At 37.3% G+C, this 25,591-nt stretch overlaps 1 protein-coding gene across 2 annotated transcripts in view; it reads left to right on the top strand.

Annotated features, from left to right (window-relative positions):
- LCLAT1 (lysocardiolipin acyltransferase 1) overlaps positions 1-25,591 on the top strand; it is a 112,032-nt gene that overhangs the window by 16,953 nt on the left and 69,488 nt on the right. For both annotated transcript variants that reach the window (XM_058835372.1, XM_058835373.1), the window contains 2 exons: positions 20,622-20,790; positions 22,999-23,197. In XM_058835372.1, the coding sequence (XP_058691355.1) occupies positions 20,626-20,790; positions 22,999-23,197 (364 nt within the window). In that variant the 5' untranslated portion in view covers positions 20,622-20,625. The remainder of the gene's footprint in view (positions 1-20,621; positions 20,791-22,998; positions 23,198-25,591) is intronic.

The following is a 25,591-nucleotide window of genomic DNA, read 5'->3' as shown; positions in this document are numbered from 1 at the left end:
GATTTTAAGTGTGGGGTTTCTGACTGATTACCTGCTACTGGTAGCTGAGTGAACCCAAGGGTGTGATTTGTACCTTTGTTGCCCGAGTGAGCAGGTTGTCTGGCTGCTGTCAGTCCTTTTCCTTCATGAATTTGGGTACTCAGCAAGAGTGAAGAAAGCTTAAAGATTGCTTGTAGAACAAAAGGATTAGGTCTTTTTATATAGAAGACAAGATCAGTCTGCTAATGAATGAGTAATAGTGAGAAGAATGCAAGCCTGAGTATTTTATGGCATAAGATAAATGTTAACAGAGGCTAAGAATAAACTCACCATCTCTGTCTCTTGCAGGCTTTCTTCCTGCACCTTCTTATCAAGGTATCTGACAAGACACTGTCAGACAGGACAACTGGTTGCACTACTGCTGATTGTTTGGCAATTTCTGTGTTTTCTCCACTGGTCATTTCTTTGAACATCATACAAGATAACAAAGTTTCCTAGGTCAAGACAGTGGAAATATTAATTATCCATAAATGTTGTTCTGTTCAACACAAATCAGATCTGAGTTTACAGAATACTTTCTTTCTTCAGCCTCGGCAATTTTCCAGTTTTCTGAGGGCAAGCAGCCCAGCAAACACTCCTTCAGACAATTCCTCATTTTTCTCCTTTTTCCAGAACGAAAAACAAAAAATATTGGTAATGGGGGCCAAAATAACAAAAGAAAGTGGGTGTTGCCACTTCTTGCCAAGTTTTTTGTAAATGTTTCTTTCCTTCCCTATCCCAGCATAATAGCAAAACTTCCAAAAAAATCCACAAAATAAACCAGACTCCTTTTCAACCTCTGCTCTAATTCATAATAGATACAATGAGGAAAATGCTAGAGAACAAGTACTGTAAAGGGTATATGATTTATCTGACTGTTAAAATTTTATTCCTCATCAGCTAAGGTTGCAGGAAACTCTAGGGCAACTGGTAGGTCCTTGATGATGCTCAAGTGTTATTCTTGTTTCTAGGGTATCAATTGGGTTGGTGCCAGTTGCTCTAATTTTCTTGGTTGCAAGGAATCTTAACTGGGGCATGAGTGGATAGATCTGTAGTTTAGGGCAGGCAGGAGTGAAATACTGTTACAAAGAAGTGGAAAATGAGGAGGTACAAGCTCCAGAGAGTGATTCTTGCCTATGGGTTCTCTCCTGCTTGCTTATTCCTCCTCCAGTGTTAGTGAAATGATTAGAAGCAGTAGGAAAGGAGAGGGGGCACGGTAGGCAGTGTGATCCAGGAATTAGTGTTAAGCAGACCAGAGGTGGGATTAGAAGCCAAGGCTGTGCTGGCAGAATGAGTTAATACAAGTGAAGGGGCAAAGAGCACTGCTGGATCAGAACCTAAGACCAAAGGGCAGCAAGAGGGGCAGGAAGCAGGTTCTTAGAGAAATAACCAAGATGTTATCTGTGGCTACAGAGCAAACCCTGTCTGGGTTTCTTCTGTATCAGGAGTGTGTGGTAACCTCCACTGATGGAGTTCACAAGGTCAGCTCCTTGGCTCATATTGTGCTGGTGGCTGGCTGCAGCTTTTGTCTTGAGTCACATGTGTGGCTTTTTCTACAGGTTGTTCTTAATTTAAATTCTTGTAGCTGCAATTAATTCATTATTATGTGAGTTTTTATGAGATTTTTTTCCCCCCCCAAGGTGTTTTTTATCAACAAACCATTGAACTTAAACATGTTCATACATGTGATAAGAAAGAGTAATTTTTTCATCAGTGGCTTTACTAGAAGAAATTTTGTTTGAATTTATACATTCAAACTGTTGAGATTGTTGCCTTTTGATGTGTCAGACCTGCACAGTTGATCTATATAATGAAGTCTCTGTGTGTGAACTGTGCCATGAGACATTCAAACAGCTAATAATTAATTCCTTGAAACCATCTCCATGTATGTGAGTCATGGTGGGACTTGTGACTGCCCTAAAATGTTTGGTATTTTTTCAGGATCCTAATTGTGACCATTTCCCAGGGGCAAAGTATCTATAAAGTATTTCCAGGTCAATGATTGTCAAAGTAGAATTCCAAATCAAAGGAAACAGCCATACAAATTGAGACATAGTCTGGAATCTAAGTACCATGTCTGTGTAGGGAAAGAGCTTCTCGATTCCTGTGTTTTTGCTTCTATTTTGATTGCTAATATAGTTTCTTTTTTATTTATTTTGGAAAGTGCTAAAGCTAGAAAATTTGATTCACTGTGTCCAGGCAATGTCTCATTGGAAGACTCGTGGAAAACCACACTTGTTCAAGACAAACATGATGTCATTTCAGTAGCAGAATCCCTTTGTGAGTCTCCTGGAAACAAATGCTTTGCATGAGGACTCAATTTTTCTTGTTCTGAATTAATTCAAACAAATTACTCTGCAGACTGTAGTAAACTTTTTTTGAGAAAGCCTTTTCTTGGGCCATGTTCAGAGTCAAGACTGACTGTGAGTGATGTTCAGGAACTGCAGAGGTTGTAAGCTTGTGAACAGGTAAATGTATCAATCAGAACATTGTGCTTCAGTCTTCTGAGCAGCTGGGAAGATCAGTGTTCTCTACAGCTTCCAGCAGGTGTTTCCATCTGCTCTCCAGACTACTGTGCTCTCCCGACTACTGTGCTCTCCATAAGAAAAGTATGTTGGCCTAGAACAGCAAAGCAGCTTGCTTTTCTTTCTTTAAGCAGGTGATGAGTTAAGATATTTACAGAGGAAAGAAGATAATTTGCTTAAGTAAAGCCAATTTATAATAGGGATGTTGGGAACCCATCTTTATCTCTTGGAATCTTTTTTCCGCTTCTACATCTGAACATTCATTCCCAGGTTTCTGGTTTCTTTAGTGCAGGAGCAAAGAGAAGGTTGCCTCTGAGTGTCAGGGAGGGACTTAAGATATAAATCCAAATGACCTTATTGGGACTTTGACACATTTGCTTTCTAGCTGGTTGAGAACATAGCCATGAGAAGAACGTGCTTGGGAATTTTCCACCTGCCCATTTGACGCAGAAGAAGAGAGAAATCATTCATTTCCTGACAGCATGTCTGAAAACTGGAGATGGAATGGTTATTTAATGTGTTTGGGTTTTGGCAATCTGATTCATAGTTTTTAAATGCTTGTAGTTGCCAGTTCTTGATGCAGTGCATTTTTTTATTCTGTGAATAAAAAGATGCAGCAGACAAATCTTCAGAGTGTCAGAGCACACTGTGGCCTATTCTCTGTTTTGTTCTCCCTCTAATAGCAGGATAAATAAAAGCATTTTGAGGCCTGTCCTCTTCCATCAAGCTTCTGGGAAAGAAAAAAGAAAGGGTGGGGGAGAGAGGGGGAGGACAACAGCATGGAAAACTTTATGAAATTGCTTATGGTTTCCTTTTCATGTGAAATTTCCCTGAAATTTTCCCCATGACTCATTTCCTTTTTATTCCTTTTTAAGTCTGTAGTTTGGGCTTTTTAATTTTTTTTTCTTTTCAAAGACAAGTTGGTAGCTTTTTCCGGCCCAGTGTGATGTTGATTTTGCAAAGGTATATATTTTGCATATGGACATTGCAGTTTATTCTCCATATGGGCAGTTGTCCTCTTGTCTCTAATTTCTCTGCACAGCAAAGACAGAAAGCAAGGAATACACAGGAAGTGAGGAATACATTTCCACAGAAAATGGATATTAATCACGTGTATTGTGTGAGGGAAGAGGTGGTGGGAGGTAGGTTTTATTTTAGCAGATGTGGATTGATGCTTGCAAAGGTGCTGTGCTGAAAGAAGGGCAGTGAGAGAGTTTGTAATGGTTTCGTAGCTTTTGGCTTCCAGTTTTCCATTCATGCTGATGTACACTCCCTGCTGGATATAGAATTTTCTAGCACTCATTCCCTGAAATGTGACCCACCATCTTCTAAGTAATAAAGGCAGCTCTTTTCTGGATTGAAAACTTTTGTAATTAATTCCTTTTCCTTGTCCAATGTGGGAGATGCAGAACTTGACAGAATGCCAGTCTTTCACCAAGTAATAATCATTGCTACTTAAAAATGGAACCCCAAAATACTTGTATTTACTGTGAATCCATCTAGTCTGACCCAACTCTTGCATATGTTTAAAGCTCTACAATCTGACTTAATTTGCAAGGGAAAAAAACCAATACTCTCAGAGTTCTTGTTGTACTGCTAAGATAAGACTTACTTCTTTTGTGGAAATATACACAAAAATTTCTTCCTCTCGTGCAATTAGTGTTTAGTAAAGCAATTCAGTGCATCTGAAGAATTGTAAACTCTTGAGGACCTTGGCAGTGTTTCTTGGAATATTTGATTCCATAGAAGCTTGTGTGATCAGATCACCAAACTATGTGAGTGCTTCTCACAGTGAATTAAGGCTACTCCTCTCTCTACCCTCATCCAGGCTCAGGCAGACCAGGGTGAGTATTTTAAAAAATGTGATCCCTCTAGTGAAGCAAAATTATTTAAATTCCCAATAATTAATTTTCTGGAAAATAAAGCATAAATACTATAAGTAAAACTGCCTGCAGAGGTTAATTAGATTTTGATCTCTACATTGGTAGAGATATCTTTGATTTGCATAAACTCGTACTACTTCTATAACTAACTGTTCCCTTTTTTAAAACATATGCAGCCAAATTGAGAACCTTGAAAGAAGAATGTCTCTTACTCTTTAATTAGAAATACCTGCTCTGCTCTTAAGCAGTACAGTCCTCCTAAATATTGAAAATGTCATGGTTTAGCATCCTCATCCTTTATGAAAAAAGCTTATCTTGTAGAGAAATGAAGTGACTTCTTATCTAGGCCCTTTCTACATTATTAATAACATAATTTCTTCTAGATGGACAAATTACTACATCTGAGCAACAGGTTCAGGTTCTCAAACATCTGCTACAGGTTCAGGATACTCAAAAAGAGGTCTCAAGAGCAAACTGGAAACTGAACCCAAAATAAGTTTAAAGTAAGTTAATAAAAAATATAAAACTACCCACACACATCTTCCTATCCCAATATAACTAGAAAAATATTCCCTGGATCTTGCAAATGCTGAGAAAGTGGCATTTTCCTCAGATGTGGCAATGCTGTCTTAGTTCCCCTTTCTAAAATGGAGTTTTCCGTCCAGGAATAAAGAGCTGTGTTGCAGCTCACTTTCAGTTATGCATTTCCATATGTAAATTCTTAGCTTGTTTTGGGGTATCAATACATGTAAATATTGATAGATGCTCTCTAACTGATTGTTCAACCAGATAGGAGCCCTGAGCAACAGCTTCGCAGTGTCATTTTTGTGTTCCTGTGTCTGAACATACAAATAAATGTAAGGAGTAGTTGTTGAGAGGCCAAGTTCTTCAAAATTGTGTACATGCTCAGAAAGTCCTTTGTTAAATTAGGAAAATGAAATTTCTGAGCTTGGTCACTGTTAATTCTTTTGGATTATGAATAATTTGACTGGAGACTGGCTGTTTATGGTATATTATTATTTTTGTCCAGTTTGTCTAAATGAGGACTGAAGTTTTGTGGTTAGCTTGCAATTGTCTTTATGGATCAAAATTACCGTATCAAAATATGGGGAAACCTTTTTGCAAACCAACTATTGTTGGATATTTTGGAATAGCATTCCATAAACATTTGTTTAAATGATCTAATGATATCTTCCAGCTTTTAACTTTGAGGAGGACAAGTCCATGATAAAATACCACCTCAATCTAACACAGTTTTTCCAAAGCGGTGGCATTGATTGAAAGATCTTTTGTATGTTCAAATCAGCAGGATCAAAGTGAAAGAAAACTGAAGAGGGAGCTATTTTGCAGAGGCAATTAATTTTGCAAACAGATTCTTTTTCATTACTGAAGTTTGTTATGATTCTGCACATTTAGTCATATATGTAAAGAGAAAAATGGCAATTTTATTGTCACTTTTTATCCTTCACGTATCTCAGTGTGTTTGATGACCTGGCTCTTGAACTGATCTCCAAAACTGCTTGAAAGGGCTAAATTTCATTACATTCTGAAATTCAGTTTAGAAATCCAAGCTGTGTGGGTCTGCAGAGATAAGCATGTTCTTGTAAAAAAACCTTTTATTCCTAACAGAAAACTCTTCCAGGGCATCTTGTACCTTTTTTCTTTCACCTCCTTTTCTCAGAGGAAATACTTGAAAAAACATTGCCTGCACAGTAATTTGCATTTGGAGGGTTCTAATGTCACAAAGATGAGGCATTCCTGAGGTTAAGTGTCTCTCTAGCTTTTCCTACTGTAATTGCAAATTTTACCTAGGAGTTCTAAAACATTAACCCCCTGTAGATCAAGCCTCCATGAAAATAAGCTGTATGTATATTTGCTGCTTCACAGGGAGAGAAAGTGCAGTTTTCTTTTGTGAAATTAGATTATAGGATGAGCCTTCTGAATGGAGTGGGATGGGGAATGAGGGAGAATAATTCCAGTGACCCAACTTAAGGTACTTATGTAAATACCCAAAATGAAATGAAGGAAATCCTTCTTTGATGGATTGGTACTAGGCTTGGAAAATTCAAAATTGCATAAGGTAGTTTTGATCCAGGATTTTAAAAAATCTCTACTACTTTGCTGGTAGGAAGCAGTAGGCAGCTAATTTCTTTTCAATTTAATCTTTTCACAAAGATTTTTTAAAAATAAAAACAACCAAACCCTTACTCCAAAAACACAGTAATATATTGTATTGCACATAAAAAAGAGGTGAAAGCTGAGTTAGAAGACAATTCTTAAAAGTACTTTAATATCTATTTAAACTAAAACACTTGAAGAAATGTGCTCCTTTACATAAGCAGGTCTGGTTGTGGAAGCTGCTTGTGGTTTAATGTTTCATCACAATAATGGCAGCTTACATGTGCTTGCCAAGAGACCATTACTGTTTCTTCTGCTGCTCAGGCTCTTCCAGTGAAATATCTTTAAGGTGAGAAAATGCATATTTAACAGAACCTGTCATCACTGCCTGTGCAGTGAGAGAGGTTTGTGTGAACTTCTTACCCCATTCTACCAAGCATAATTGCTGATGCTTCCGTATAGCAAAGTTTAATTAAAAAAAAAAAAAAGAAAAAATGATAAAATAATAATAAATTATAGAATTAGACATGATTTACAAGGAGAGGTTTTAAAAGTGGCTTATGTAAATAATAGCGATTATTTGATTGTAAATATTGTATTCTACAAAGAGTGTTTTCCTTTCTGTAAGGAAAAATTGGAAAATGTTCATCTGATGTTGTTAGAAAATGGGTTGTTCTATAATAAAACCTTGATACTTTAAGTTTTTTATTTTTATCCCTTAATGATATTCCTTTCAAAGAGCCAACTGTACCTTTACCTCAACATCCTTTGCCTGATGGAATCAAATCAAAGAGCAGCACATGCTAGGACTAATGAGGGCTTACCCATGTGCTGTTTGACCAGTCAGCTGCTTCCAGAGTTCATATGGCTGTGTTGTTTCTCTGGGTTTGTATTACATTTCTTATGTATTTCTCTTTGAAAAGGGTGTTAAATTGTCTACCATTAAACTAGTGAAGGTGGGGGAGAGATATAAAAATGCTAGGTTTGATGACTATTGCTAGCTTATCTTATATAGCAGAAATTCTCAAAAGGTGTCACTTTTTTGTCTGTTCCCATTTCTCTGTAGCAAAAAACCCCAAACAAACAAAATAAAACTTTGATTGCTTAGTAAGTATGCTAATAATTTCATTATTTAAAACTGAATTTACTCTATGTGTTGCCCATAAAACATTTCTAATAATATTGGTGAAGGGGATTGTTTGCATTTCTTAATATTCAGATCTGGGGCAGAGGGAAAGTAGACTCAAATAATAGTTTAATGAGCATTTGTCTTCAATTTATTTTCCTCAATACTCTCTTCTGAGGGTCTCATCAATGCATCAAAATTAATAATAGGATTTAATTGACCAGCAATCTCTGACATCACTTAGTCCAATGATTGATTCCTCTTACAGGCATTACTTTAATAATACATCTGTTTGATCCCAAAAGAAGAATGGTTGTGAAAACTTCCTTTGCTTACTATAATGGTTCAGTGAGATGTTCATCTGTGGCTGAATTGGAAAGGAAACACATGCTGTTGTAGCTTGTATCTATGTTGGAAAAAAATTTCAATATAATAAATCGTAGCTGTTGTTGAAAACTCTGTGCTCAGCAGGAATCCATGTTTCCTCAAGTTGTTTTCAAATTTTCTCCTTACTGCATTTTCAAAATTCTTAGCAGCTCTAACCCTCCTTCTGTGAGTTAGACAAGGATTCTTGGGAAATATGGGCGGTGGAAAACGCAGGCTCATCTACGCCTGAGTCAGTACATTAATCTTCTGGGTTGTAATTGGTTTCAAATTGTCTTTGTTAGAAGGCATGTTGTGTTGTCTTGCTTTACTGGAGTACAGGGCTTTACAATAGCTCTAGGCTTCCCCTTTGACACAGTGTGTTCCTTCATTCCCAATGCTGCGTTCTTTTGGCTCTTTCTGTCCTCTCTCCCCGGCTGTTCATCTGCAACAACAGCAGGGGCAGGTGAAAATGACTTGTGTGAGAAGTTTGGAATGTTAAGCAACTTCACATAAAATTAATATTTATGTGTTTTAGCCTTGAGAAATTATGGCCTTTCTTCTAAGTTATTCGTGTTAGTTCAAGTATATAACTGATACTGTAACTGCCAGAGATTTTTCTCACAGCATACTTTTAGATACCAGTAGAAGTTGCAAACTGTATCTTCTCTTTAAACTATGAAAAATGCATTATTTATCTTTAAATAAGAGAATAAAATCCTTTGTGAATTTCTAAGGGGAGATTTTAAGGCAATCTGCATATTAAGATCTACCCTAAAGGAAGCCTGTGCTCCTGTATAAATTCAGATCAAAGTATATACAAGAGCTCATATTTACTGTTAGGAGCGGAAGGACTCAGAAGTATCCACATATGTTGTTGGATTTTTTAGTTCAATGATCACAGCAGACTTTTTTGGAGATGCCACTGCATCAGCCGCTGTTCAAGGTGGGCCTGCTGAGGGGAGAAATCAGAACTATGAAGGGCAAGACCTTGCTTGTCACTAAGGTTCTTATTTCAGTGTCATTGTGTAGAATTAGGCATAAAACCCTGCTTAGTAGGAGTTCAGACATAGGAGTGAATTATCTTCATTTGATGCCTCCACTAGAACAGAAATTCCCATACTATTCATTCTGCCCATGAGCTTGCAAAGTGGCATCCCTGCATGTTGTCTTGGGGTTTATGCCTCTGGGAAAGACAGCCATTTGACCCAGCTGCCAGTTAATTAATTCATAACATTTTAGTAAAGGGTTGTAACAATTTTCCTGTGCCTTGCTTGATGAAGATTATGTAACTACAGTTTCTGTAAATAGTTTCCATGTATTTACTTATGTTAGCATATATTAATGGCTTTCATAGACTCCAAGTGATCCTGTGTAATTTCAGGTCTTTGATCTCTGTGTTACATCATTTGCTATCACTACTCTTGCTCTTGTTTATCAAACTGTTTTTGATGGCCTTGCTGGCAACAAAAATATTTCATAGCTCAGCATCTCAGTGTAGGAGAATATAGTTGTTTTTTCCTTGCCCAGATGAAAAATGTTACTTAACTCTGGAACATAAGAATATTTTATACTAAATGCTCTTATTTTTAATGCCTGCCTTTCTGTGTTTAATTTTGTACCTGTTCATGATGGTTTTTTTAACTTGAGCATGCCTTGCAGTCATACCTAAAGTGGAGTAATTTTCTTGAGGCTGTAGTGTTTGAATGCGAAGTGCCCCAGTGAGTAAAGGCATGCTGTCCTTTGATTTGTTATTTGAAACCACACTGAGAGTTTCAGCATTTTGTTTACTTTCAGACGACACAGGGCGAGAAGCCTCAACCTGATCAGGAAGAGAGGGAAGTGGAATGTTGTAAGCAACTATTTCTGACAAGTCCATAATTTGAAATTTCTCCATTAAAAATATCACTTCCTCAATGTGCATTGCAGTGAACTCATTAAAAGCATTTCAAGAGCTGTGGTTACATTCAGGGGTCCTTCTACAAGTGCGACTAGAAAGATGTGCTCGCTTTCTCCCATGCATCTTTAGTTAGTTTCCCAGTTACTAATGAGCATATTTTATACCTTGAAGGTAAGTTCTTGCTTCTGTTTCTGTGATATTACTGTGCTAATCAGAAAGAGTAAATTCTTCCCAGGAATTCTGTGTTTCTGCATAATCTTTTTCCTGAAAGGTCAGGGTCCTTGGTAAAAGGGGAAGCACACATCAGGGTGTGTTCCCACTTGGAAATAACTGAGACAGTATTAGATCTTGGAAGAAATTCTGGTAGCAAAAGAGAAAAGGGGGGTAAAAAAAGGAAGAAAAATCCTTATAATGAATTGGTAGATCATGAAGTCTTTCTGGCCCTAAAGAAGAGTCTAGATATGGCTGATTAAATGTGTTTCATGGCTATCAAAATTGCTGTGAGAAGATTCTTGATTTAGATATTTCTGGTAGCTTGTTGGATAAGATTTATCTAGTTCAAAGATTTCCTCTTTGATTCCTTTTTTATTGTTATTTATTTTAAGGAGGAGAGCACATACCAATAAATAACCTTCTTTAGACTATTTCTACCTTGTCACCTATTTCCTTTATCTTCCACATGATAGCTTTGGTGTAGGTCAGGGTATTATTTATCTTTTGGGCTCTCATTCTCTAGGTATGAGCAGTGTAGTTTTCGGAATGATCCAAACAATTTTTTTTTTTTCTTCAGTGGCCTTTTAAAAGTTCTTCTTCTTTTTTTTTTCCCCCTATCGCTTTTCAGCTTTTAAGGCACTTTTGTAGCAGCATCAGTGGTACTGAGTCAGAGACTGGAGGGGGCGTCACTTGGTCTGTAACAATGCCCCGGATGTTGTTGGGAAGCTGTTTATCTGTAGCTCTTGCATGCTTTCTTTCCCCCCTTTTTTCCTAATAGCTCTTGTTAAGCCAGAGCATTGCTCACATGTAAAATCTAGTAGTCCCTGAGTAGCTGTAGTAAGTTATTTCCCTGACTAGGTCACTTGCTGTTCCGTAATTATTTCATGGATACTTTGTTCTTGAATTGACTAGCATCTGTGTGTCTGCCGCAGCATGTCTGTCTAAAGCATCTGCAACTGGCAAACGTGTTTGCAGCTGACTTGAATCTCATTCTTACTGTGCATTGACTTGGTCTTTGTGATGGGAAATGCAGCACCTATTAAAACACTTCTAATTATTTTTATAAGCTTCTTTCAGTTCTGGCAAACTTTATTAGAAACTGAGTTTCTGTTTCAAATGAGCTACTATTTCACATAGTAAAAGACTAAAAAGCTAATAATCATGGTCTTAGATGTTGCTTTTTTCCCTGTTTGTCTTCTGGCAGCTTGGTAAAGTATTGCATAAGCACTGGCAGATAAACTTTCCTGATTGTCTCAGCATTGAATTACTTTATTTAGCTTCTTATGCTGGTAATTTGTTTTAGGCTAAAATGACCTTGATAAATGTTGATGCAAAACATTTTGTTACTCATTTGTCAATAGCCCTGGATCCTTTGCATCTAAATGCAAAAAAATTTGCAAGTAAGAATCAAATGGTTGCTCATATCTTTGTAGGTGTTTGAAGGACCAAAGCCATTCAGTTTTAACAAGAAACATGAGTTGCTTTATTGTACTGTACTTAAGAGACATTTTCTGGCTTTGAGAGCATTTAAGTCTGAAGCAAAATATTTGATAGAATCAGATTCAGTAACCCTGGAAGCTGAGGCAACAAGTCTGCATCAGACTGCTGCTGTGAGAATCGCTGCTGAGCCACGGAGCTTTATTAGTGCAAGTATGGATGGACCAACTTAGTTGTGCGTCTTCCCAGGCACAGCCTGCATCCATGCACAGCAAAATACTGATGGTTTACACCCTGAAATGCTCTGCTAGAAATGTTTCTGAAGACCTCAATCCACCTGAAGCTCTGGGCACGTGCTTTTTGGAGTCCTATCAGAAGAGAAAAGCTTCCCGTTGTAGCTGATGGAAAGAGGAAATTACAGAGCTGAAGATGGGGTTAAAGCTACCCTTCTTAGCAGTGGTTTGTAATGTAATCTTAGAAATAGCCAGATATACTGTTCACTGATCCTACTGGTGAGCTGTGCAAACAAGATGTGAATGAAGGCTGTTGTCAGGAAGACTGAAAAGCACAGCAGATCTTCATCTCTGACTGTAAGGTCCTGAAGCGGAGATATTGCTAGTTAATAATGGGATAGTAGTTTGGCAACATATCGTTTTGACTATGCTTTGGATATTAATCTACACCAAAACATAATAGACTGAAAACAGGATTTCATGTCCAGAAATGGAGCAAATACAAATAAACTCTTTTCTGCTGCTTGTAGTGAAAATGAAACATTTATAAATTTTCTGCAGAACTGTTGCATTTTTCTTCTTTTGCTTCAGAGCCTGCCAGGTAACCCATCTATTGTTTGTTCTATGCTTACCTTGGAAAGCAGCCAGCCTGTAAGCACAGCTCACTAGAAAACTACAATTTATTTGACTTTTAAAGTTGTTATAAACTTGGGATACTTGCTGATGTGTAAGTATGCTTCAGAGTGCTGTGTACTCCTGACACAAAGGCAGCCCTGCAAAATTTCAAGTTCTCAAATGGAATTTTCCAATTAAATGGCTAGAACATTTTAAATGTTATTTGCAAATGTTTTTTTTCTTTGGTATTTGTCTTGGAAATACATTTTTAAAAGCCTGAGGCAGTTGCAGAGACTCAGAGACTTGGCAGAGTTATTGATAGTAGCAATTTATCTTTATTATTATTAAAAAAAATAGTGACATAAATTTGTCTGTAGGTGCTCTCCATCTCTCATCTAAGTACTGTTGAGCCAGAATCGCTTACATGGTGGGCAAATGAAGATAAGTGTCTAGTCTTTCTCTTCAGTCATTTAATAATTCTGAGAGTAGATAAAATCCATATTCTGATCTTGCAGCTGATTTTAGGTGGAAGCTCACTGGCTTCAGTATGTTTGCTGTTTGGATTTTTAGCATGGGGCCTGCTGAACTTTTGCAGCATATAATATGCTACTGAGAAAAGAAATAAAGTAGTTTAGCAATTGTTGTTGCTCTAGAGGTGTTGACTGTCAGAGTATAAAAGATAGAAAAAAAAGAACAAAGCTGCAAATGGCTTTTTGGATAAGAAAAACAAACCACACTGCAGTATTATCCATCCAGAATCAAATTCATTTGCATCATACATTATAGCTGGAAAAGGAGGAATTATTTGGGTTAATATAGTCTGTTTTAGAACTGAGAGAGATTTTTGTAGAGGATGGTCACAAATACAGGGCTCTTAAGCTTTTTCCAAGTTGGGTATCTTGCTTAAGGCCTCTGAAAGTCTGCTTTTACATCCCCCCTCTTTATCTTCATAATTGTGCATAATTGCATAATTGAGTTAGCATAAGCTGTCATGCTGTTACTTTCCTTGTAATAGTCACTGGTTTTCCTAAGCTACATGAGTTTTGTTCATATCCCTTTCCTGTATTTCTTCTTAGTTGTTAACCTGATGAGAAAATTCCATCTTGATGAGGGCAAAAAAACCCATTTGAAGTTTCATGGATGGCTCCTTCTCTGAGAGTGATTTTTAGTTCAGTGCCAGTGGCAGAGATTTAAAGATATTCCTCCAAAAATTACTACTTTTCTATTTGAGTAACTGTTCTTCAGCATGAAATCCTTTATTTCTGTTTCCCCACTGAGGATTTTATTGTGAAATAGATACTTCTGAAATTATAAATGTCACTGCTTCCCACCAAGAACAGCTCTGAACTCAAGTGTTGGGGTGCTCTTACGCAGGGAAAAAGAAATTGATTTATTGGTTTGTTTGTGACATCTCCAATTACAAAGTGGAATATTTTATCTGTTTTTCATAATTTTCACTTGGATTTGTTATCCGTCAGTGTTGGTCAGCTTTTTGGTCTGCTGTAGATTTTAAAAACCAAAGGACTCAGATTTGCTAGCTGTTGACCACAAGTAACTTTTTTAAAAAATAGGTGGGTCTTGAGCTGACCTGCAGGTTTTATATAAAGTACTTAATAAACCCCTAAAACTGACACTGCTCAATGTTTATTGCAAGGTTATGCTGGCTTTTTTTGTTTGTTTCTTTTATTTTAAGATGGGATGGGAGAAATACAGCAGCTGTTTTTCATCTGCCAAACCTATTCTTGATGACTTGTCAGCCAGGGCACTCTGTTTATATTGGTTGTTGTTTAATACAGGCTTGTGGGGCCCCAGCAGCTTGATGGATAATGCAGAGCACAACTCTATGCATGGAAAGCCATGAAGAAGTAATTCAAAATTATTTGTGTCTGTGCAATATGCATAACAAAAAAAATGAGGTAGCTTTTGGGAGTAAAAGCTCTTGTGCAGTTCTTCCTACAGCAAATTTGTCAATTCATCTAGGTTTTCTCATTATAGTGAGGAATAAAAGAAAGCTACTTTTCCATACATCATTGTTTTGTTTTGTTATTTTCAGGAAGCAGCTGTAGCTATTGCATGATACCCTCATACAAATTATTTCGAATACCTTAGCTCATGTTTTCATTAAAGCTTTATAGGTCTAATGGTTGTCTGGAGCAACAGTGGAAAGAGAACAGGTAAACGAGGGTGAAAAAGTATCAGCCTGGTTTGATGTCTGTACCCTGACTGAATTACCTGCTTACAGTGTCTAAAGGCTGTACTGCAAAGAATCTCAGCCAGCATTTCTGCATTTGGGAAGACACAATTACTTGGAAGAGCAAATTCAATATTCTATTAAATTTTTTATTGAATTATAATAGTCAGATTAAGTCTTGGCAAATAAAAGAGATAATAAATTGTAAGATGCAGTAATAATCATATTTTATTTGTAATATTTACAGAGATTGCTCATTAAATTTTGTACTTTTTATTTTGTCCGTGTGTAAGCTAATATCTGCTATGCTGTCAGGGGTGTGGCTTGTGGTGATAATTACCTTTTATTGCCCTGTCCTATATTGTTTTATGATGCATGTATCTCTTAAGTTTTTTAAATGCAAGAATTGTATAGAAAGGAAGTTGTTTTAGTGGTCAAATGCCTGTTTCTTCACGTATTTTTACAGTGATAGTGATCTGTGCCATATTTGTATGTTCCTTAAAATACTGAAGTGCCCAAGAGAAGGATCAGAAGGGTTCGGTGGAGACTGATGGAGCTTCCTGCCTGTGTTGTGTAGACTTCTGATTGGAGTGGCTGTCTCTGCAATTAATAATTCAGCTTCCTCCTGCCATTGCTTCCCCTAAAACCTCTTCTATTTCTGCAGTTCTTTTAACTGAGGCACAAGTGAGAAGTTACGTGATCAAAGAGATGGGGTGAGTTGTAGATCTGGAAATACAACTGAGTCAGTCTACACAAACTTGCTGCAAGCAAGTTTCTTTTTAAATATGGTCCTACATAGAAACTGGTTTCTTGCTCTGGGTGCAAGAATTGATAAAAATTTCCTTTGAAATGCTGTTATGGAAGAAAACCATGAAATGCTCAAATAGGAAAGTGTGGTGATTTTGTTGGACTTGAAACATTCTGCTAGGATGTGTCATTTCCAGTGAAACTTTGCTTGGCTGATGTTTTGTCAATTGGGCACCTGCTCAGACCTCTCATTTGCATCACTAAAGCTGGGAAGGGCTGTCGCTCTGCCTGCTGTCTGGTTTAGATGATTTTGTTCAGTAACCTAAAAAAATAAGCAAGTAAAAGTTTGGGTCATTCTTTGCTGGTTTGTTTAATGGACACCTAGGTACTTGGCGAACTGTTCCCCTCTTGTCTACATCCTGGAACTTCAATTCACAGCACCATTTAAAATTGTTTAAAACATTTAAAATTGTTGTGAAAATGGTGTCTTATTTGGAAATGGTGTTTCCGAATGCAATGTTGAACATGGGAGGTGGAATTTCCAGCTCACTTGTTTCACTTGCCCTGCTTGGAGGAAATGCAGAAGTGAAGTCAGTTTGTAGTTAAGTGCTGGCTTTCTTTGCAGAACCGTTAGAGAAGAGGCATCACTGGCTGTTTGTGTGAGTTTCTGCTTGATTTCAATTGAAGATGTTTACATTTCTACTGGAAATTGACTGGAAGAAGCATTACATCCAGTGCCTAGTATTTCCCATTCAGGTTTGAAGACTAATGAGCAGTTTTTTTGAATGGAAACATGCTGACCAGTAATCATACACTGTTTTTTTATTGGCACTGAAGAGGGTTTCTTTATTTTTTTCAATGGTGTAATAAAACCTGATTTGCTCACTTCATAGTACTAAGTGCTTGAAAATTTCTCTCATTATCAAGCAGCTGGCTCTGTTTGTCAGGTAGTGTTGCTCAATGCTATGCTGAGGCTAAAATCTTGTTTTACATTGAGCCTGGAAGATGAACTAACTTGTTTGTACAAGCACTTCAAATTAACTGGGAGCTGTTAAGGAAACGGGAAGCATGTGGTGAGTTTGACTATGCTGAGACAATGTCCTGGGGTGACTTTATGATACTGGTATCCCCAATCGTCTGGTTTATGTTATATATTAAGTTCTGCACCTTTAAGACTGGCTTTGAGAGCAAGAGAGGGGGAAGAAGAAGCGCGCAGTTGGACCTAGACCTTAAAGTTTAGGACTTTTTTGTTTTTTAACAGATAAACTTATTTTGCATCCTTTGCCCCCTTAGAACCACAGAAGCAGTTGTGAAGAAAAGTTTTGTTGTAGAGAACAGTATGTTTAAAACCTTTTGAAATCATCATAACAACAAGCTCTGGTTTGTCTGTCATTTCAACTGAACCTACAATAAAACTATTTAGATGTTAAACAAAACAAGCCAAAATCCGATCACAGGAAAGTACCTTTGCTTTATGTTACTATGCAAATATTTTGTTTGCATAGAATATCGAAATAATATCAAGTAAATATTCTAATGAAAATGAAGTTTACAAAAACCAGGAAAGTATTTTCTCCCCTTGTAGCCAAGAATTTTTCAAATTGACTGAAATAGAAAGCAAAATTGTATTTAAAGAATTATTGTTTCCAGTTACCTGGAGACAGAGCATGTTTTCCTTCTGCTATGGCAACAAGAAAATGTGAAATACAGTACCCAATAACTTGGAGTTCTGCCATAAAATAGATGAAGAATTACAAGCCCAGTATGAGGGTGCTGTCTTTATCACTGTTTGCAGCTTTCAGTCTGAATTGTAAAATAATTTCACTGTCTCCCCACAGCTCTGACCTACACAGCTGATGGAAAGAGGCTTTAAGATACATAAAGACCATCCTACATGTTAAATTCGGTGTTGGGGGAGGTTGCTGCATTAGAGAGTTGTCAGCAGCAGTAAGAGAATACTTCTGTACTTTGAAAATCCTTATGTCCTATTCAGGCTTCCTGTTGAATCCTGTAATTCATTTCTTGGGTGTCTAATCTCTGGCATGAGTCAGCTCCAATTTTTTTTTTTTGTTTTGAGATTTTTCACATTTGTTTTAGATCATTTTCCAAGTCCTCATTAGGTTCTCCTTCTTTGGCTGGTTTTTAATCATGTTTTGAGGTTGCAGGCATGTATTTTGCATTGATTTATAGCTGTTACTGGTTGAATGCAGGTGTTAGATTTGGGATGGCTGACATATCTTAGAGACAGTTTATTTCTAAGGTAGGTCTTTAAGGGCTGAGGAGTGCAAAAGGATAAAAATAGTCAGTTCCCTCCTGTCTTTGGTGGTAGGTACGTTGCATGGTAAACTGGGTACAACAGCCTGGGTGTGCAGAGCCTGGTCTGGCCCAGCTGTGTGCCAGCCCTACATCCTCAACCCTTACAAACTTGTGCACTGCACTCCCATTTGGATCTGTTGAAACTTTCTCCCTTTCTTTCTTTCATTGTGGTAGAGGAGACAAAGTCAAAGTCTACTCTAGACAAATGCATGTGTAAAGATATGTATATAATGTGTTATATAGAAGCAATAAGCAAAATGCGGTATTTATCACATTAAAAATACGGCTTTAGGAGTGATAAATGGTATTGATTGAAAACACACATGGTATCTTTTGTGTCTAGAAATAAACACCACAGTGTTTAACCCACTGGAATGCACTATAACTTGTAATGCATACACTGGAATGTAAAAAAAATGTACTGCTCGGTGCCGGTTGAAAAAGAGGAAATTCAGAACTTCCTCAGATCTTTTCCATAGCTCAGATACTTTCATCTAAAACAAACAAAAAAAGTGTCTATGAGGCAGTCTTTCACAGAAAATACAAGGTTTTTTTCTTAAATCTTTGGTTGTGTGTAATAATTTGAGGATGCAAACTGTGAAAAGGACAGCCCCTAAATAAGTGACCCACATAGTCTGGAAGGGTGACAGAGCAATGTCTCCTCTCATTAGCTCTGGGGGTACCTGTGTGCAGCAGTCAGGTGTTTGGAACCGGAGCGTGTTCTCCATCCCTGTTGGCTGGCAGCCTTTTGGAGCCGTGGTGTCGGTCTGGCAAATGTCACTGCGTCTGACTGATGGCTCTGAGAGCCTCACAGAGGACCAGAGCAGCTGGCTAAAGCCTAACAGACTCCTGTTCTGTGTCTGATAGTGGGTTTTACCTGTCTTAAGGCTGTTTCCAGTTGTTTAGATACATTTGTTCCTCAAAAAATGCCTGTTTAGATCGAGCACATCGAATTTTAATTCTGTCTGCTGCCTTTTGCAGTAGGTTTCAAATCTTGATGTCAAGAGAAGGCTTTTTTCTTCTGGTCTTGCTGCAACTAATAATACCCCCCCAAGCCCCCTTTCTGTTGGTTCCTGTTTTATTCTGGTTTTTTCTTGTTTGTTTGGGGTTTTTTGGCTTTTTTAATTTTTTTTTTTTATTTTTTGTTTTGGGATTTTTTTTCTTCTCTTCTGCCTTTATCTTGGACTTCCCCTACAGAGGTTTGCAATAACAAATAGAAAAAGTCAGGTTGAACATTTCCTTCAGGGCCTTACTGTTCAAGGATCCCTTAACGTGTCAGAATTGATCCTACTTAGTGCATGCATATGTGCAGACATGGTTATTTAGTTCCTGCTTTTGGCAGAAAAGAGAAAGCTCTGTACTCCAGGATATAAATAATATGTATTTGTTTGAATTCAAATTTCATTGTGTCAAAATCTCTCTGATACAGCTATCAAACAGTTGTATTTAGTGTTTCTTGTTTTACTATGCTGCAGAAGTAGTTAAATACAGCTTCCTATATCCTTCTTGCACTAAAAATTTGCATGGCCTCTTGTCTCAGCCTTTCTCCAAATACCATACAGTTCAGGAAATTGTTAGAAGTACCTCAGAGTAGAGCTACTTTCTTGTTACTTGTCAACGTGAATAGCAGAAGCAAATTTCATCTGCTAGCAGCCCTAGCATTCCCATTTCTTGACTGTCAAGTACTTTGCTGTGCAAACATCATTGCTATGGACATTGTACAAAACATACTTGAGATAAATCATGTATGTTACAATGCACTGGGCTTAATGGATTGCTTTTCCATTCCTCATTTTAAAATTAAATCCAGCAGCTTCCTGTTTTTCTTGTCCTGAAGTCCTATCTATCTGATCTCTTATAATTTCTAAAATAGCTTGTCAAAAGAAGGAATTCAGTAAAGTGACTAAAAAGTGACTTCTGCTTAACCTTTGATTTTTAAAAACAATTGGCTGAGTCCTAAATAGATGAAAACAGTCTATTTTTAGGCCCTAATTTAGAGAATTGATATTTCCACATTTGCTTTGTCATAGCTGGTAGTAGTTGCTAAATTGTGAAAGCTTGTAGCTATTACAAATGCTTGGAAGATTGCTGAGTGTTCTGCCATAATGCACTAAGAAGCTCAGTGTCCTGTACATTTCAATTTATAATAAGACAGTGTAGCTGATAGCACAGATACTGAAATATTTCAAGTCTAGACTATGCCTTAAAAAACACAGGCTATTGGCTTTTTGGTGCAGCAAGTTGGAAAATAACTGATAAGGGCAGCTGAAGCACAGCAGACTTCAAAAAGTGATGAGTTCTCCGAGCCAGGGTGGGTCGGGAGGGTTCAGCCACTGCTTGCCAGCCTTGTTGGGATGAAAAGGGAGCTGGTGTTTGAAAGGGCTGGTCAGTGTTGCCAGGTTTGAGTGGTTTGTGAGGGAGGTCACACACAGAGCCTTGTTAGATGGGGAAGATGAGTTTCTGCAATGCTGTGTTTAGCAAGAAGAAATGGGGTGGAGAAATAGAAGAGCAAAGTTTCCTGTCTTTAGAAAATGGTAACATTAGTATTTCACCACAGACAAAGATAATGGCCAAAAAGTTTAATGTACCTGGTGTTCTCTTATATAGCCTTTTTGTACCTTTGGATGATAAAAATAGCTTGCTGAAGATTTTTGAGTGGAACTACATATTGTAGTAATGGGAGGAAATTATGATGCAGCTGATACTTTTATGGTCCCTTTAATATCCCAATTCACCTTACAAATCACTGTGTTTATAAAGTCCTTCTCTTGCTGCTGCTGGGGAAGAAGAACATTTTGGTTGTGTTTACTGTTGTCCTGTGTTGTTAGCTGTGGAAAAAAGGAGGAATGTTACCTCAGGCCGGGCTTGCAGACTTGAAGAATTACGTAATTACTTTCAGTTTGTCTCTCTAAAGTAATGCCAACCCTGTTTTTCAGAGCCATGGTGTCATGGAAGGGGATGTACTTTGCACTTACACTATTCTTGGGAAGTTTCTTTGGAAGCATATTCATGCTGGGCCCTTTTCTGCCTTTGATGTTCATCTCACCAGCCTGGTACCGCTGGATCACCGACTGCATTGTGGCCACTTGGCTCACACTCCCTGTGGTAAGTGGCACATAATCCAGGTCTGGGCAACTGTCTGTAATCCCACAATTTAGTTTGCTCACTAACACTTCAGATTTTATTTTAGGGTTTTTAAAGCTATTTATACTTCTAAACAGGCCCTAACACACTTACTGTCTTTGGAGACTTAGGGTTTAGCTCAGTGCTGTAAATTGTGTGCCTATTTACAGTTCCCCACTTCTTTCACAGTTGAATTTATATATCAGCTAATGCTGCGTGTTCATTTTATGCTTGAAAAGGTCTTTTTGTGACATCTTCATCCAGTGTCAGATGCAGAGAAGAGTAGGTGAAATTCTAGTAAACAGAAAGAAGTTTTTTATACTGTAAACTTCCAAAATGAGTTGTCTTCTAAACTCTTTCTTTGGACTGTGCTCCAAGTATTGTATTAGGAAAATTTTCCACTGTTTGGTACATTGTTGTCAACCTTCACCATTCTGTTACTTAATGCTTTCTGGAATTTAGCCCTTGTAGTTGAATTAGAGATAAATGTTTTTAGGTGAAAAAGAAGAGCTTCCCCTAGAAAGGAGGTATTCCTCACTTATAGTGCATTAAATTTACAGCTATATGGGTCTGGAAATCAATAACAAAGCTCTTCCCTGAATTGTTCCAAAGGAAAGACATTGTGAATAGGATTTGTCTCTTCTGTTCTCTAAAAGCCAGAGGAATTTGTTCCTCTAGTCCATTAGAGATTCATTTAACTTTTTTGAACTAAAATGCCATATTGGTGTGCAAAATTATGTGTCTTGTGGCATAAAGGAAGTTTTATCCATATGGTATATCAAATAGTTTCTGCTTTTACTGTTTCTGCCTTGTGTGTTTTAAAGGGGCTTCAGCTGTTTCTTATTTTAAAACTTTTGTTGTTTTTATCATTACTAAATGTAGTGAAATTAGGAGGGCCAAGGTAATCACCAGTAAAGGAAATAGATTGTTATTTCTTGTCATGATGAAATTTAACTGAGCGCTGATACTGTCACAAAATAATTCTTTGTTTATCTTCAAATTTCTCTATAATTTCAAACTCCCCAAAATCAAATACCAGTCTTTTCTTCGATTAGTTGCCTGAGCTTTATAATTCTGGGTTATTACAACTGGTTTTTGATAACTTTTGCAGTCTAGAAGTTTGATTTTTAGCCCACACTAGAGCTAGACCAAAATAATTTTAATACCTTTGTGAAAAGGATTCTGTCTTTAGAGAATCTTGGGGGTTTTGATTCAGGAAAAGAGTCTCAAAAAGATTTTGCATCCAACCATTTTGAGGCTCAGACCTTGTCTGCCTTAGTTTTCTATCCTTACATTCACTGCATTATTAGTCAGGAGAAGCAGGTTCTTGGTTTGTGTCTCCAAACAATAAAGTGCTCTTGTACCAGTTGGACTCCAAGAGGGAAACTCTGACCCTGACCTCTGATGTAAGAAATTTTCACCTTCCTCACTCTGCTATCACATTTTACTTCCTTTCTAGGACAGTCAGCAGGATGTGACAGTGAGGTGGGTCTTAACTGTTTCAGTTTAGTTTGGCTTATACTAGGCACACACAGATGTGGCAGAAGTATGAACAGAAGTTGTTATACTTTCTAGAGCTCTGTTTAAATCCCTAATGTTATTTTTTGTTTGTTTGTTTGCTTGTTTTGAGTTTTTTTTTTGTTTGTGGGGTTGGGTTTTTTTTGTTTGTGGGTTGTTTTTTTTTTTTTTTGAGGAAGAATGGGGAAGAGCGGGTAAGGAGGTAATTTGGAGGTCTTTTCATATTAAGGCCTGAGAAGGTCCTGTGGTATTTTTCTGGTTTCTTTTTCTGTGCTGACTGGGTTGGACAGTGTGCTTCCAGTGACCCTGACCTTAGGGGCAATAGATACCTGCAGCCAGTCTCTCCTTGGATTACCTACCAAGTTATAATCCATACTGACTCACTTATATTTCTACATGATAGTATTCCTAGAAAACCAGGGAAAAGTAAGTTTAATGCAGTGTTGGGAATAGAGTGCATTTTAAGAAATGCTGCTTAATTGTTGTTTCCTCTTCCATTAAACAGCTATTACTGCAGAAAAGCTGGCTGCTTTATTAGAAAACAGAAGTTTGTTTACCAGTTGTAATGTGAGTGAATAAGTGAAATTATATAATTCAAATTAATTTTTATTGCTAATGGGGCGATGTTTTTCTTCTGGGAGTAAAGCCATAATACTGAGATACTATTTCTAGGCCTTGCTGGAAATGGTGTGTGGTGCCAAGGTGGTTGTCACTGGAGATGGATTCATTCCTGGAGAAAGGAGTGTCATTATCATGAACCATCGCACACGAATGGACTGGATGTTCCTGTGGAACTGTCTGCTGCGATACAGCTACCTCAGACTTGAAAAAATCTGTCTCAAATCCAGTCTCAAAAGCATTCCGGGATTTGGTATGTCACTAAACCCTTTAATTTGAAAGGAAAGTATGTTTAAATTATGTCCAGCACAGTTCATAACCTGCTAAATGGCATAGGCTTAAATTCTGTTTCAGTATTTAAAACTCGTGTAAAATATGTGGCATGTGGAGCAATTAGACCATAAATCTCCAGAGGACACCTGCATTACATGCCTTTTTTAAGATACTACATGTGCTGCTGTTGCTTGTAGGTAAATACATTTCTGCTTTATGTACTGAAAGCATTTTTCAGGGTGATGAAAAATGATTTTCAGTTTTTTCAAAGTCTGTTTCAGCATTGTGGTTTGGGTGCTATTTCACCCCACATTGCAACTGCTCTCATCAAGCTTCTTTCTTCATTATCCATTGTATACTATTGTGAAGACTAAAAAAAAAGCTCTGTAGGCAATTGCAAAGTTAATGGTTCATTTTAATAACTAATTTTAAATTGAACTTGACTATGCAAAATATTCTGTGCAGGATATGAAATCATCAGGATTTATAGTGATGTAGGCTAGAAAGAGATTTCAGTCGCACATATTCAGAGAAATTGTTTCAGATAGTCCAAAAATTGTTGCACAAATGGTTTCTGAATAAATAGGCAGACTTATCTGAAATAAAAGCATCACTGCATTTTATTTATCTCTTAGATTTATTTGCTGTTTTATACAAAACTAGCTTGGGCAGGATATGCGTCAACTTTATGATGTCAAAAGAGTAACCTTATTTATGGTTTCCTTTTGTCAGGCCATTTATCTGAACAGATAATTTTGGCAGGATTCCATCCTGAGGAGCATTCCTACTGTTGCATTGGATTGCCATTCACTGTTGCATTGTGTTGCATTCAATGTTCTTTTAAGTAACAGCAGCAACAGCGTAATGTGCTTTTTTTCCCTTACAGACACATATTAGGGTCAATTTTACTTGGCTAAAGACAAATCTCTTTTAATGTGACAGGAAATGAGAAAATGCATATTAGGTATCTTCATTTCATGGCAGAGATGTTTTGAAATCTTGGAATCAGCTGCATATGCAACTTTTTATAGCAGTAATGAAAGATTAAGTCAGGAGTATTGTGGGGAAGAATCTTAGATTTCTGTCTTCAAAAATAACATGTGTTTTGTTATTAGAAAAAAATATTTGTATATGTCCTTGTTAGTGCTTTTAATAAAATTGGAAGGTCAGCTCCAGGAGCTTGGATGCTAAGCTATGCTTGGTAAAATTTGGTTCCTTTGAAAGGGTGTTGGAGTCATTTGGTGATAGATTTTTTTTATTTTTATTTTTTAATTAAGTTCTCAGTTTTCTGCATAAACTGAGCACATCTAATAGGTTTGATCAGTGGGCTCAGGCAGAGGAATTCATGTCAGGTCAATATTAGCAGACCATGATGCCATTTTTGGCATCATTTTGATGTAGCAGCTTAAGCCACTAACAAAATTTGGGGCTCATCCTCTACTTTGTGATGGAGAGGTGGCACATGCAGACATTTGTCTTTGTTCTTTCCATTACAGGATGACAATTTCTGGTGGTAGAGCTGACACCTGGATCTGCAGTGTTATAAACCACTGTTTTTATGCCAGAGCCCCAAGAATTCTCCACAGTGCATGGGCTTTGAGGACTTTGGTTGCAATTTTGTGAATTATAGCTTATATTTCAGTAAACTGTTAACGTTGGGTTATTAGTCACAGAAGTGGAGTTCAGCTAAACTGCATCCTTCACTGAAACCATAATTCAATGTCCTAAAGTTCTGAAAGATAGCCTTCTATTTTATCATGGTGTATCTAAAAAGAGGCCTTAGAAATTCATGTCTCTGTGTTCAGTCAGGCTGTGTTTTGGATGGCATTTTGTTGCAAAAATAAAGTATTCTGTATATCTGTGGAATTAGGGGATTGTTGGAAAGCGAGACTCTTGGATTAAATGAAGATTGATGGAAAAAGGTGAATCTGTATGATGTTTGTTGGGTCAGGATCACTGCAGAGAATGGTGTCTAAAGAGGACAACCCTAAATCTCATCAGTGACAGTAAAATTTCTCCCACTTACTGTTCTCAGCCACGCTGTGTTGCACGATAGACTCTTATTCAGGTTTTGGGTTTGTTGTTTGTGTCCTGTGGTTTTTAACTAAATGTTGTCCTTTATGAGCTTGTAAAAGCTGGAAGATTCAGTGCATTGCATCTGTAATTGATACTTTAGATGGTGATAAATTAAGATGTAATATTTTTAATAATTCAATGAGCTAAATCTTTCAGTTTTATCTTTTAATATATTTATATGGATTAGTTGTACATAGTCAGATGTACAGGATTAGGGAAGTCTGATACACTAGCTAAATGCAACTTCTAAAAAATCTTAATCTAATGGTAATAAAGCTTTGAGTTTCAGAAATACTTC

This window comes from Poecile atricapillus, chromosome 3 (genome assembly GCF_030490865.1).
Source record: "Poecile atricapillus isolate bPoeAtr1 chromosome 3, bPoeAtr1.hap1, whole genome shotgun sequence".
Lineage (NCBI taxonomy): Eukaryota > Metazoa > Chordata > Aves > Passeriformes > Paridae > Poecile > Poecile atricapillus.
Note: the sequence above shows the minus strand (reverse complement) of the source record. Positions and strands in the feature narration are given on the sequence as shown.